General features: G+C 36.1%; 3 protein-coding genes across 3 annotated transcripts; 2 read left to right on the top strand and 1 right to left on the bottom strand.

Annotated features, from left to right (window-relative positions):
- Nucleotides 1-3,799: 3,799 nt before the first annotated feature.
- LOC307142708 (hemoglobin subunit beta-like) lies at nucleotides 3,800-4,483 on the top strand (the record flags this gene model as incomplete). The annotated part of the gene is made up of 3 exons (XM_079843758.1): nucleotides 3,800-3,940; nucleotides 4,037-4,259; nucleotides 4,355-4,483. Exons 1-3 carry the CDS (start codon nucleotides 3,849-3,851, stop codon nucleotides 4,481-4,483), a joined length of 444 nt encoding a protein of 147 aa, XP_079699884.1. The 5' UTR covers nucleotides 3,800-3,848.
- A 4,205-nt stretch (nucleotides 4,484-8,688) lies between these two features.
- Nucleotides 8,689-9,316, bottom strand: LOC307132831 (hemoglobin embryonic subunit alpha; the record flags this gene model as incomplete). The annotated part of the gene is made up of 3 exons (XM_079827408.1): nucleotides 8,689-8,817; nucleotides 8,918-9,125; nucleotides 9,222-9,316. The coding sequence occupies 3 exons, from the start codon at nucleotides 9,314-9,316 to the stop codon at nucleotides 8,689-8,691; spliced, it is 432 nt and encodes a 143-aa protein (XP_079683534.1).
- Nucleotides 9,317-10,568: 1,252 nt separating this feature from the next.
- Nucleotides 10,569-11,203, top strand: LOC307142149 (hemoglobin subunit beta-like; the record flags this gene model as incomplete). Its single annotated transcript, XM_079842746.1, has 3 exons — nucleotides 10,569-10,660; nucleotides 10,757-10,979; nucleotides 11,075-11,203. The coding sequence occupies 3 exons, from the start codon at nucleotides 10,569-10,571 to the stop codon at nucleotides 11,201-11,203; spliced, it is 444 nt and encodes a 147-aa protein (XP_079698872.1).
- Nucleotides 11,204-13,483: the final 2,280 nt, after the last annotated feature.

Below are 13,483 nucleotides of genomic sequence, written 5' to 3'. Positions count from 1 at the left end.
TGGCAATGAAGTGTGTGGTCCTTATATAAAATTGTATTTCTTAATTGGGAAAAACATCCAAAACTCCATATTTAGATTTCTGTAAATGAAAAGCAGCTAAAATAAAAGTCCAAAGAAAAATGCCAAACAACAGATGCCCTCTCCTTCTAAACATCCAAAAAAGAGCCATCATATTCCGGAAACATCTAAAAACAAGCGACCCCAACACATACCATTACAAAGCCATAAAAACACCTACCCATCACACAAAACTTTATGCATTTTTACATTTTTAAAAGAATCATTCTGAATGATTTATAAGCTTTTGCACCCATGGGGACCTCAATTTGCCCGAAAATGCGTATAAATAGTACGAGTGTGCAATCTCGTGGAATGTATACGACAAAATGAGTTTTGGCGTGCATATGATACGCACTTTATGGCGTATTATACGTACGAACCCCCCCCACCCCCTACCCTCACCCTACCCAAAAGCGTGTCATATGCACGCCATAAAGTGTGTATCATATGCACGCGAAAAACTGCGTAGCATATGCACGCCAAAACTCATTTTGGCGTATACATTCCACGAGATTGCACACTCGTACTATTGATACGCATTGTCATGAGATCGTGTTGAAACACACACACACACACACACACACACACACACACACGCACGCACGCACGCACGCGCACGCACGCACGCACACACACACAGCCCCCACAAATGATAAACACAGGAAAAGACAAGTAGCCTACACCACCTATTGGACAAACATCATTAAAAACCAACACAAACTGGATTGTTATCCGGCACTAAATTGAAAATACACTGTTGCAAACTACCTGAGGTAGCTACACTACAGTACCTGGGTGATGTGAAACTCGGGAAAACATTGACGATGTAGGCTACAGACAGCGGTCAGAGTCTGGCCGTGGAGACGGGTCGGGGCGCAGACACACTCTTCTCGCACTGCAGCCTGGGAGTGACGGAAACTGAGCTGCACTTCCTCACAGAATGCCCAAAATACCAAAACATTAGAGACCACTACTGCTACCCAAACAATAAATACAATATTTCCCCAATTTAACATTGTAGTCCAAACCAAAAACTGTTTAATTCTTGACGAAAAAGCCAAATTTTCAACTAGCTGCAATATTTGTAGTACCTTGGGGGATGAGGGATAGTCAGAGTCAGAGATTGGTGCCCTCTGTTGGTTAAAGTGATGAATTAGTTCTGTTTAATTTATATTAAAAAAATGGATTCGCTTTGGTACAATTTTCACAAGGTGTACATTTTCAAAACTCTTAGTACAAAAATCCAAACTGATCACACTTGTAACACAGCTAGTCATTCTTTTTTAAAACCTGATCTCATGCTTTCCTTCATTTGCACATATTTTCATTCCATATAATCATTGTTTCAAATACAAGATAATTGTAATATGTAATGAGAACATTTGGTTTACTCACCGAAACACAACAGTGTGATCTTTCAGTTTAGTACTTTTAACAATCAGTTCATTTAACAGCAAACAATGCAAGATACGTGTTTCAAATCTCCCTCGTTGCTGGATTACTGTATCTACTACAGTAGGCTACCAGTGACAGGCTACAGATGCCACATAAGAAAAAACACTTACATTACCTAACTTATGTAATTGAATCCATAATGTTTGTAATAGTATCTATTCAAAAGGTGTGATGAAGTTACAACACGGCCATGAGGTTCTGGGCTATAGAACAGAGTTTTCTGCCAATAGAGTAAATGTTCTCACTGTACCATATGACTGAATCTACTGTAGTTGAGCTTTATAAGGGTGAGTTACAGTAATGTGACAGTCTCTACCATGGTAATCTGTTTACAGTATCACATGGCATACATACTGTAATGTAAAATGCTGTATTTGATGCCATCTGTCTTATCCATCCCTTATACTCTATTCTGCTCTATGTTCACTCACACACTCACACCCATAGTGTATACATAACGATTTTTATACTGTACAACCTGCATATTCTCTCCCCTCACACTAAACCTACCCATCACACAAAGCTGTCTGCATTTTTACATTTTCAATATACATTCGGAATGATTTATAAGCTTTTATGATTTACGATATTGCCATCTTTATGTAGACATTTTGTCCCTATAATGTAGAGTTTACCTGGCCACACACACACACACACACACACACACACACACACACACACACACACACACACACACACACACACACACACACACACACACACACACACACACACACACACACACACACACACACACACACACACACACACACACACACACACACACACACACACACACACTTTGAACATAGTGGTTATAATCTAAAATAAATAGCTTATAATATAAAAATAATGAATTAATTACAATAATTACAAATGGTCCACAAACAAAGTAAAAACTATTTCTATAGAATCAATATCTAAAGAAATCTATAGGTGCACCAAATGATTAATTCATTAACCATTAAGATCAGTTGGATTAAATAACAGACATATGTATTAAACTGAACGAGAAGAGATGCACATCAAAAGGTTGATTGTAAGAGCTTTATGAATGAAACATTTATAAAGATGAAACACTTATTTTGTGTAGTGAAAAGGATACTTTGTGGTTTTGTGTATTGTACTAACACAATTGAAAATATGCTGAAATGTTTGAAAAAGTGCACTTTTGATGATATGTTGTGATATAAGAGTTTTGAAAATGTACACCTTGCTTGTGCAAATAGTACCAAAGCGAATAAAAAAAGCTGTATTACATTAGGAAAATGAATGGACGTGGACAGCAGAGGTCGCTAAAACACTTCGTTCTGTGATGTAAGACATTTCTATTATAGGCGTGTGCGATTACAGCAACTGCGATGTTATGAGAATAGGCCATATAAAAAGGTGCCTTTGTTCAGATTTAGTACTTTTTACGATCTTGGCAAATAATTTTCAACATAAATTAATTTGATTTCGTATCTTTTAATTGCATTACGGAATTTTTGATAAACAATTGTTCAAATTAAATTTTTACTTAGGAAATTGTAATGTCAAATACATAAGTCACTATAGGATATTCGATTTCTTAAATAGCCTACCCTGTAGCTTGAGCAATTATTTGTCCAATAAACAGCGGAAAACGGAGAGGCGGAGATATAAGAAAATACACACACCGTTCTCAGATACTAAATTCTGTTGAGAAATCCCCCATGTACAATTTTTTTTAATTAATTTTTTTTTCTATCATATGCAATCGATGACATCCGATTACAATAATTGTTCTTTAAAAACATTGACATATTAAAATATGGGTAACACTTTACAATAAGGTTCATTAGTTAACTACATTTTAACATAATTAACTGCTCTTATAAAGCATTTATTTATCTTTGTTAATGTTAATTTCAACATTTACTAATGCATTATTAAGATCTTGTTAACATTAGTTAATGCACTGTGAACTAACATGAACAAACCATGAACAGCTGGATTTTTATTAACTAACGTTAACAAAGATTAACAAACTAATAGCCTACTGAACAGAGGTGTTTTTCATGGTTAGTTCATGTTGTTAACTAATGCATTAATTAATGTTTACTAATACAACCTTATTGTAAAGTGTTACTAACATATGTTATAAACATAATACATTATAGTCTCATAAGTAGGCTATGATATGCATCTCTTGGGTGGACGTAGTTGAGCCAACCCACAAACTTGTCACCCAATAGCCTGCAAAGGGGTGTGGTGAGGAAACGCGTTTAAAAGTACCTCTCTGAAACTCTCTCTTCACAGGACTCTCCAGCTTCTGTTTAAGGCGTTTAGTCTGAACATCTAAAGTCGGAAACATGGTTGTGTGGACAGAATTTGAGAGGAGCACCATCCAGAACATCTTCTCCAATATGGACAAGGACGTCGTTGGTCCCCAAGCCCTGGCAAGGTATTGAGACTGAACACTTACTTTAATCTTTAAGCCAGGCGACTAGTTTCGAAATTGTGCTCTGATGAAATGCTTTCTTCTCATTGTGTCTCGTAGATGTCTTATCGTGTACCCCTGGACCCAGCGGTACTTCGGCAATTTTGGAAACCTCTACAACGCCGCTGCCATCTTGGGAAACCCAATGGTTGCGGCTCACGGTAAAACTGTGCTCGGTGGCCTGGAAAGGGCTGTGAAGAACATGGACGACATCAAAGCCACCTATGCTGAACTAAGTGTGCTGCACTCCGAGAAGCTCCACGTAGATCCTGACAATTTCAGGGTAAGCTGACGCTCAATTTACAATCTTTAATAAGTCTTCAATGTTCACGCATCTCGTCTGTGTATCATATATCACTGCTCTCTGTCCTCCCACAGCTTTTGGCTGACTGCTTAACCATCGTTGTTGCTGGACAACTGGGTGCTGGATTCACACCTGATGTCCAGGCCGCTTTTCAGAAATTTCTCGCCGTCGCGGTCTCCGCCCTTGGAAGACAGTATCACTAGATACTAAACCTGCTTGTACAAAGAGGAGCATCTGATGTTTGCACAAAAAGAATATGTTCTTCTGAGTTGAAGCAAATAAATATTTCAGTAATCAATATTCAATGCATCATGTGTTCTTTGTGTGTTTGGGATTGCTTCTGCTGCAGACAACCTTTTACTTGAAAACACAACAAACTTTGATATAAACTGTTTCTAACAAATCATCTTATATTAAAATGGGCATCAAGTTCGTGCATAATCTAATCCGCATATCTCTCATAATAACAGGGTACTGTCAAAATAACTTAAATGCAGATTAGAAAATGAACTACACACACACACACACACACACACACACACACACACACACACACACACACACACACACACACACACACACACACACACACACACACATACACACACACAGCTCTGGAAAAAATTAAGAGACCACTTACCATTTAGAAATCAATGTGGGGTGCATCAATGAGCCTTGGCCGCCCATGTTGAAGTTGTCAGAGAGGTAACCGAGTTTGAGAGTTTTAAAGTGCATTTAGCCTTTACTAGCCTATAGTCCAAGAAGCTTAGAAATATATACAAATATTAACACAAATACAAAAGACAAATATAAGCTTTTCAATGTCAAATGAAAAATCATGATAACATATTTGATGTTTTAATCGTCTCCTTTACTCAGAGTCACTGATGTTATTTTGATGAAATAGAATAAGCATTAGAATAAAAATTTGATTTAAGGAATATTCCTTTATTTTAAACAATGAGGGTTATGATGGTAAAAGGGTTGATTCATAATTTAAAGGACACTTCAAATCTTGAATTGTGTAAGTCTGGAAATGCACCAAATAAACACTTTCGATAGGTTTAACCCCATTAGAAATATCAAGATTTACATATTGTACGTTGAAAAATAACTTTCAATAATAAAAAGCTTTTAAAATATTCTTTCCGAGTGAGAGAAGTCAAATTTGTTAAATATAAAAATTGTTCATAATTGACGCAACAGAGAACATTTGTTTTACGGGTTTCAGAGACGAATTTAGATTTGCAGCTTTCATCCTCTTTTTAAAACGGAAGTTCTGTCTTGTGTAAAAAATACCGAGGAGATGTTTTTGCGTTTATTAATTAAATTTGATCAATATCGTTTACTTGATTAAGTCAAATTATCTCAAACAAATACGCCTTAAATAAAAAGTTTATTATCATTTGTACTTGAAGTTGACTATTTGTTCTTAAAGTATTCAAAAGAAAAAAGAAAAAAAAATGCATTTAGTGTATTATTTAGCCTATTATTTAACTTTGATCAGGGTTCTCTCAATGTTATATATAGGACACATCAGACATGAAAACTGAAGTTTTTTTCTGATTTAAGGAATAGTCCTTTATTTTAAATAATGAGGGTTATGATGGTAAAAGGGCTGATTCATAATTTAAAGGACACTTCAAATCTCGAATTTTGTAAGTCTGGAATTGTGTCGTTTTAATGACTTTTAAAGTAAATGAAAGAATAGAATGCACCAAATGAACACTTTGGAGAGGTTTAACCCCATTAGAAATATCAACATTTACATATTGTACGTTGAAAAATAACTTTCTATTATAAAAACTTTTTAAATGTTCTTTCCGAGTGAGAGACGCCTCATTTATTAATTATAAAAAGGGTTCATATCATAATCACTCAAAAAAATGATTCTAGCTATTTGCTCAGTTTATTAAAATAAAATAAGCTTTAAAACACAAATCTTTAGTTTTTTACTTAATTGCCATTTGCACTCAATTAAATTAAATTAAATTTGTAAAATGTTAAGTTAACCTAAACCATTTGTTTTGGGACTACATTGATCATTTCTTTTGCGCTGACTGAACTCTCAATGAGCGCTAACTGTGCTAATGCCAGAGGACAAGTGTTTTACTTGACCGTTACTTGCATGCTACAAAAGTTACACTTCACTTAGCATGTGAACAAGTGTAGTGTTGGTTGTCATTTTTTATAGAAATAAATAAAAGTGAGTTCCCGCAGTCTATGTTCATCCGTTCTACCCCTCTCAAGCAATCTTGGAACATGTATGTGTATGGCAGCTACTCACAAACTAAGTACAAGCTCACCTCTTCACCACAATGGTAACCATCAACAACTAAAAAATTCTCTATTAGGCATGGCAAAACTTTAACTAGTTGGAATGACACATTTTTTTACTAGTCTTGACTAAATTAATTTAAGTTCATACAACAAGATTACAACATATAATTTTTGTATTTATTTTTTTAATAAAAGTAATATATGATCAGTGAAATAGCACTTTGTACGTTGAAGGACTAAATTAATTTGTAACAATTGTATAAATAACAATTGGGCTCAAGCCCCTGCCCCTTTTGTCTCAAAATGTAATGTGCCCCTCCCTGGTAATAGTAAATAATATGTATTACTATTATTATAAATATTTTAATGAATAACAATACGCTTATATACCATTTTACCACTAACAATATTACAAAAAGTATTTTTTTTTTTTTTAATTTTTTTGGCGGAGGTGGATCGGTAGGCGGAGTTACATTTTCAGCTCTTTACACGCAGCCTGCGCACAGCACAGCAATTAGCCGCGCGAGTTTTCAAACTACACGATCAGCAGCCTACAGAAAATGTATATTTATCCTACCACCACGCTACTGTAAAGGTTGCGGGAGCGTGCAAGTTATGCTTAATTATAATAAAAGCATAACTCGAGTCTTGAGTTCAGCAGCAGCATTCTGAGTCTGACAACAATGTCATTCAATTTGTTTTTATCCAAGACCATAGCATAGCACATCCTCTTGTTATTAGTTCGGGGAAATAAATCTAGTCAAATGAAATGAAAAAGTCTATGTCAAACTCTAAATTGTATGGAATTTATATATTTGATATCATGGTAACACTTGCATGAAGGTCTCATTTGTAAAGTTAATGTATTAACCAACATGAACTAACGTTAACCATGAGCAATACATTTGTTATTGTATATTATTTTAATCTTTGTCAATGTTAGTTAATAAAATACAGCTGTTCATTGTTTGTTCATGTTACTTGACAGTGCATTAACTAATATAACATATACAACTTTTAATTTTAATAATGTATTAGTAAATGCTGAAATTAATATCAACTAAGATTAATAAATACTGTAGAAGGGCAGTTTATTATTAGTTCATGTTAACAAATGTAGTTAACTAAAGAAATCTTATTGTAAAATGTTACCTATTTCATGATAGCAAATACTTTACATTTACATTTAGTCATTTAGCAGACGCTTTTATCCAAAGCGACTTACAAATGAGAGCAATAGAAGCAACTACAACAGTCAGAGGCTACAGTATGCAAGTGCTGTAACAAGTCTCAGTTAATCTAACACAGAACACACAGGATTTTTTTTTTATTTTTTTTATTTTTATTTTTTTTTTAAATAAATTAGACAGACAGAAAAATGAATAGAATGTTAAGTGCTATTCTTGATTGGTCAGGTGCTGCTGGAAGAGATGCGTCTTACTTATAATACTTTCATACTTATAATACAGGTTTACAACATCGACAAAACTGAACATGAATTCCTCATAATTACCTGCTTGATTCTCACTGTTTTGTTTAGCAAAGTATATATATAAACAGTAATATTCTCATAATTTCCCTGTTTTTGTTTGATGTGTTATGCATTCTATTTGTATCAATGTCTTTTCATAGAATGCCAAGGAAATATGGAATATTTTTAAGAATGGATTTAACCATATATTGAAAGCCAGTGGAGAACAAAATTGACCCCCCCCCCCTTTTTTTTGTTAAAATATTTAAAAACACCACAGACAGACGCATACTGCTTTAAATACAGGTGATTTATGTCATAAATAAATGAATTTAAATTATGTAAAAAATACATATGATTCTTGTTATTTTTTTTGTGCCCTTTTTGGTCCTTCTGCCCCTGCCCCTGAGGAGGTCTGTGCACGCCACTGAAGCAGACACTTACAGGTTAATGCAAGACACCTCAAGTGAAAAGGGTAAAAAAAACAATAGATATCACGTCACCAGTTATGTTTAAATATGCAAATGAGGCAGGTTTATGACTTGAAAAAATATGCAACAAAGACGTTTGGTTAAGATTTTTCATACTCCTTTATTGTATCATAAGACAGAATGTTTAAACAGGCATCCGTCTGGACTTGAACACAACAACACACGCTTATCTGTACTTCTCGGCCAGAGCCAGAGACAAAGCACAGAGGAACTTGTCCATGGAAACATGGGCCTCAGGAGTGAAGTTGGTGGGGAACATGATGGCCAGAACCACGAGTATGTTGTGGGACAGAATCTATGGGAAAACACAGAAAGCGAATTCAGGTTAGGCCAACCGCGACTATGAGATATGACAGAATCGGAGTTAAATTCAGATGAACTTCCATTGCGCTTACCTTGAAATTGGCGGGGTCAACTCGCAGCGTGAAAGCATGAAGCTCGCTGAGGTTCAGAAGTCCAGAAGTAAGGTCATCTATTTTGCCGACAGCCTCACCAACGCCACCCATCACAGTCTTGCCGTGCTTCCTCACTGGGGCAGAGCCGGGGCTCAGGTCTTTCCAGTGAGAGAAATAGGTTTTGGTCTGTGGGTAGACCACCAGCATCCTATAGGCAGAGACGCATTGAATCCCAGATACACGCCAGAAGAAAACATTGGGCTCTGACTTTTAGCATATTACACCACACCATAATAAACCTTACCTAGAAAGAGCATCTTGTCCGATGTCTTCAGCTTTTCCTGAGATCTTGCCCCAAAGGGCTTTGACGGCTGCTTTGTCTTTGGCACTGAGACTCATCGTGGAAGGATTACTTTAGTTTACAGCAAACTTCTGTAGACTGCTGGCAAGAGGACTGTCTGTTTTATACTACCATCAGGAAGAAACACCCAAGAGCCTCACCACACCCCCAAAGATGACTTATCAAACTTTGGAAGACAGCTCTCGAATGCCCCATGCAGTTTATTTCACCATATACTTTGTAAACCTTTTTATCCACTTTTATTGAACTAGTTAGCAATTCATTAATTTTAAGTTAATGAATTTAATAAGTTGCCATAAATAAGCACTGGCGTCACCACCCGGTGGTTTTATGAAAGCAATGCACAATGTGTGCAATGACTGCAATCTACAAATCAGTCATGATACAGAAAATACAAACACAACGATGAAGCGATTAAACCTTTTTGAGCACTTAAAAAAATCAAGAGTGTAAATTAGACACACACTAAAAACACAATCTTATGTGGAAACACAACACAGACCATAGGTTTGGAAACGTGTTAAATTAAGCCAATAATTCAGCCACAACACACAAGCAGTCGTTAGACGACTATATGCCTTGTGTACAAACCGTCGCACAATCCAAAACATATTTCGGGGAATTACCTTTCAGGACTGAATCGTTGCTTCTGGTCGTATTTGGTCATAATGTTGGCAGTTAGTTGGCCATCACAGTTAGTCTGAGTCTGACTATTAATTATTAGCAATAATGATTTTAGAAACCTAAGGCACAATGAGAAGTATCAGCTTATATTATAGATATTATAAACTAAATCGCAAGTGAGTCTTCCGTGCATTGCAGACTGTGAGCACTTATTTGTCTGATAAACACGTCAGCGGAAAACAAAGAGGCAGAGTTCTGAGAAACCCTCTTGTCAGAGGAAATTCTGTTCAGAATTCTACAAAATATTCTTTCACAGGTTATACATTTATGTCTCGTATAGGCTAGGCCTCAAAATATCGACCAATAATAGGCCTATATCATTCCGTTCTTTAAAAAAATTGACTTAGGCCTATTAAATTAAGTTATTAACAGAATTCAGTGTCATTTGGCATTTTGTTGTTTATTTTTTTCGCGGCAAAATATTGTTAGAATTAACTGTTTAAATTTGGTCTTTATGGATTTTAGAGAAGAAAAGTATGATATGCATCTCTTGGGTGGGCCTGCCAAGGGGCGTGGTGATGAAACACGTTTAAAAGTACCTCTCTGAAACTCTCTCTTCACAGGACTGAACTCTCTTCACTAGTCTGAACATCTAAAGTCGGAAACATGGTTGTGTGGACAGAATTTGAGAGGAGCACCATCCAGAACATCTTCTCCAAGATTGACAAGGACGTCGTTGGTCCCCAAGCCCTGGCAAGGTATTGAGACTGAACACTTACTTTAATCTTTAAGCCAGGCGGCTAGTTTCGAAATTGTGCTCTGATGAAATGCTTTCTTCTCATTGTGTCTCGTAGATGTCTTATCGTGTACCCCTGGACCCAGCGGTACTTCGGCAATTTTGGAAACCTCTACAACGCCGCTGCCATCTTGGGAAACCCCATGGTTGCGGCTCACGGTAAAACTGTGCTCGGTGGCCTGGAAAGGGCTGTGAAGAACATGGACGACATCAAAGCCACCTATGCTGAACTAAGTGTGCTGCACTCCGAGAAGCTCCACGTAGATCCTGACAACTTCAGGGTAAGCTGACGCTCAATTTACAATCTTTAATAAGTCTTCAATGTTCACGCATCTCGTCTGTGTATCATATATCACTGCTCTCTGTCCTCCCACAGCTTTTGGCTGACTGCTTAACCATCGTCGTTGCTGGACAACTGGGTGCTGGATTCACACCTGATGTCCAGGCCGCTTTTCAGAAATTTCTCGCCGTCGCGGTCTCCGCCCTTGGAAGACAGTATCACTAGATACTGAACCTGCTTGTACAAAGAGGAGCATCTGATGTTTGCACAAAAAGAATGTTCTTCTGAGTTGAAGCAAATAAATATTTCAGTAATCAATATTCAATGCATCATGTGTTCTTTGTGTGTTTGGGATTGCTTCTGCTGCAGACAATCTTTTACTTGAAAACACAACAAACTTTGATATAAACTGTTTCTAACAAATCATCTTATATGAAAATGGGCATCAAGTTATGTGCATAATCTAATCCGCATATCTCTCATAATAACAGGGTACTGTCAAAATAACTTAAATGCAGATTAGAAAATGAACCACACACACACACACACACACACACACACACACACACACACACACACACACACACACACACACACACACACACACACACACACACACACACACACACACACACACACACACACACACACACACACACACACACACACACACACACACACACACACACACACACACACACACACACAGCTCTGAAAAAAAATTAAGAGACCACTTACCATTTAGAAATCAATGTGGGGTGCATCAATGAGCCTTGGCCGCCCATGTTGAAGTTGTCAGAGAGGTAACCGAGTTTGAGAGTTTTAAAGTGTATTTAGCCTTTACTAGCCTATAGTCCAAGCTTAGAAATACAAATATAAACACAAATACAAAAGACAAATATAAGCTTTTCAATGTCAAATGAAAAATCATGATAACATGTTTGATGTTTTAATCGTCTCCTTTACTCGTCGTCGTCGTTGCAGAGTCACTGATATAATGTTATTTTGATCAAATAGAATAAGCATAATCATTTGATTTAAGGAATAGTCCTTTATTTTAAATAATGAGGGTTATGATGGTAAAAGGGCTGATTCATAATTTAAAGGACACTTCAAATCTTGAATTGTGTAAGTCTGGAATTGTGTTTCGTTTTAATGACTTTTAAAGTAAATTAAAGAATAGAATGCACCAAATGAACACTTTCGATAGGTTTGACCCCATTAGAAATATCAAGATTTACATATTGTACGTTGAAAAGTAACTTTCTATAATAAAAAGCTTTTAAAATATTCTTTCCGAGTGAGAGAAGTCAAATTTGTTAAATATAAAAATTGTTCATAATTGACGCAACAGAGAAAATTGGTTTTATGGGTTTCAGAGACGAATTTAGATTTGCAGCTTTCATCCTCTTTTTAAAACGGAAGTTCTGTCTCGTGTAAAAAATACCGAGGAGATGTTTTTGCGTTTATTAATTAAATTTGATCAATATCGTTTACTCGATTAAGTCAAAGTATCTCAAACAAATACGCCTTAAATAAAAAGTTTATTATCATTTGTACTTGAAGTTGACTATTTTTTCTTAACCCTTTCATGGTGTCCACATTTGGGGACAGTTAATTTAACTCCATTTAGGGTTCATTCATCTTGGTAATTCTCTCCAAACCACTTGAGGGCAGTGTCAGTATTGACAGCAATATTTTAACAATGGCTACTGTCTTGTAACCCAAATATTCATTGCTTGATGACATCATTAATCCAAGATGGCTGACAGCGATAGCCATGTGCCAAATGCCCCAGGCATATCTGTGAAAAACTTTTACATAAGGAGGTCAATTGAGCTAAAAAAGATATTAGTATGTACAGTAAAGTATGATGAATATGTTAGTATTTTAAAAACTAAAATTTGGAGTAAAATGACGTTTTTATACACCAAAAACGAACTGTCCACCTAAGTGGACGTCATGCAACAGTGGAGTCAGATTGCATAAAGTCTGATTTCTGTAACCTGCTAGTATATGTGTTCTGTTTTTGCAAATATGTTTTGAATTGTCTTATATTGTAATAAAACAGACATTTAACAAATATATCAACATAAATAACCATTAAAAGTGACATATTATGGCATTAAATGGCAACTTTACACATACATACCAAGACAAATTTGCATTTTGTCTACCAAACAGGGACAGCACAGGTCAAGCACTCAGTTCAGAATAACAGAGAATATCCCAGAGGACAGTGTGTGTGACAGTGACCGCACTGATGAGGAGTGTGTGCCAGCAAAGCCCAGCCCATATTGCTATTAGGTTTCCACATATATGTAACTAGCATTATAGTTCCTACACTCTGTGTTTTATCGTTGTTATATTGTAATATTAATGTTTTAAATATCCGAGCTGTTATGCATAGCATAAAATGAGATAATAAAAGCACAATATTCCATATTGTCATCTGAGGCTTTTTGCCCCATTTTACGCCTTTGTTGCATGGTGTCCACATACGTG

Source organism: Gobio gobio (assembly GCF_949357685.1).
Source record: "Gobio gobio genome assembly, chromosome: 1".
Taxonomy (NCBI): domain Eukaryota; kingdom Metazoa; phylum Chordata; class Actinopteri; order Cypriniformes; family Gobionidae; genus Gobio; species Gobio gobio.
The sequence above is the reverse complement of the archived record's forward strand: the minus strand, read 5'-3'. Positions and strand labels throughout refer to the sequence as shown.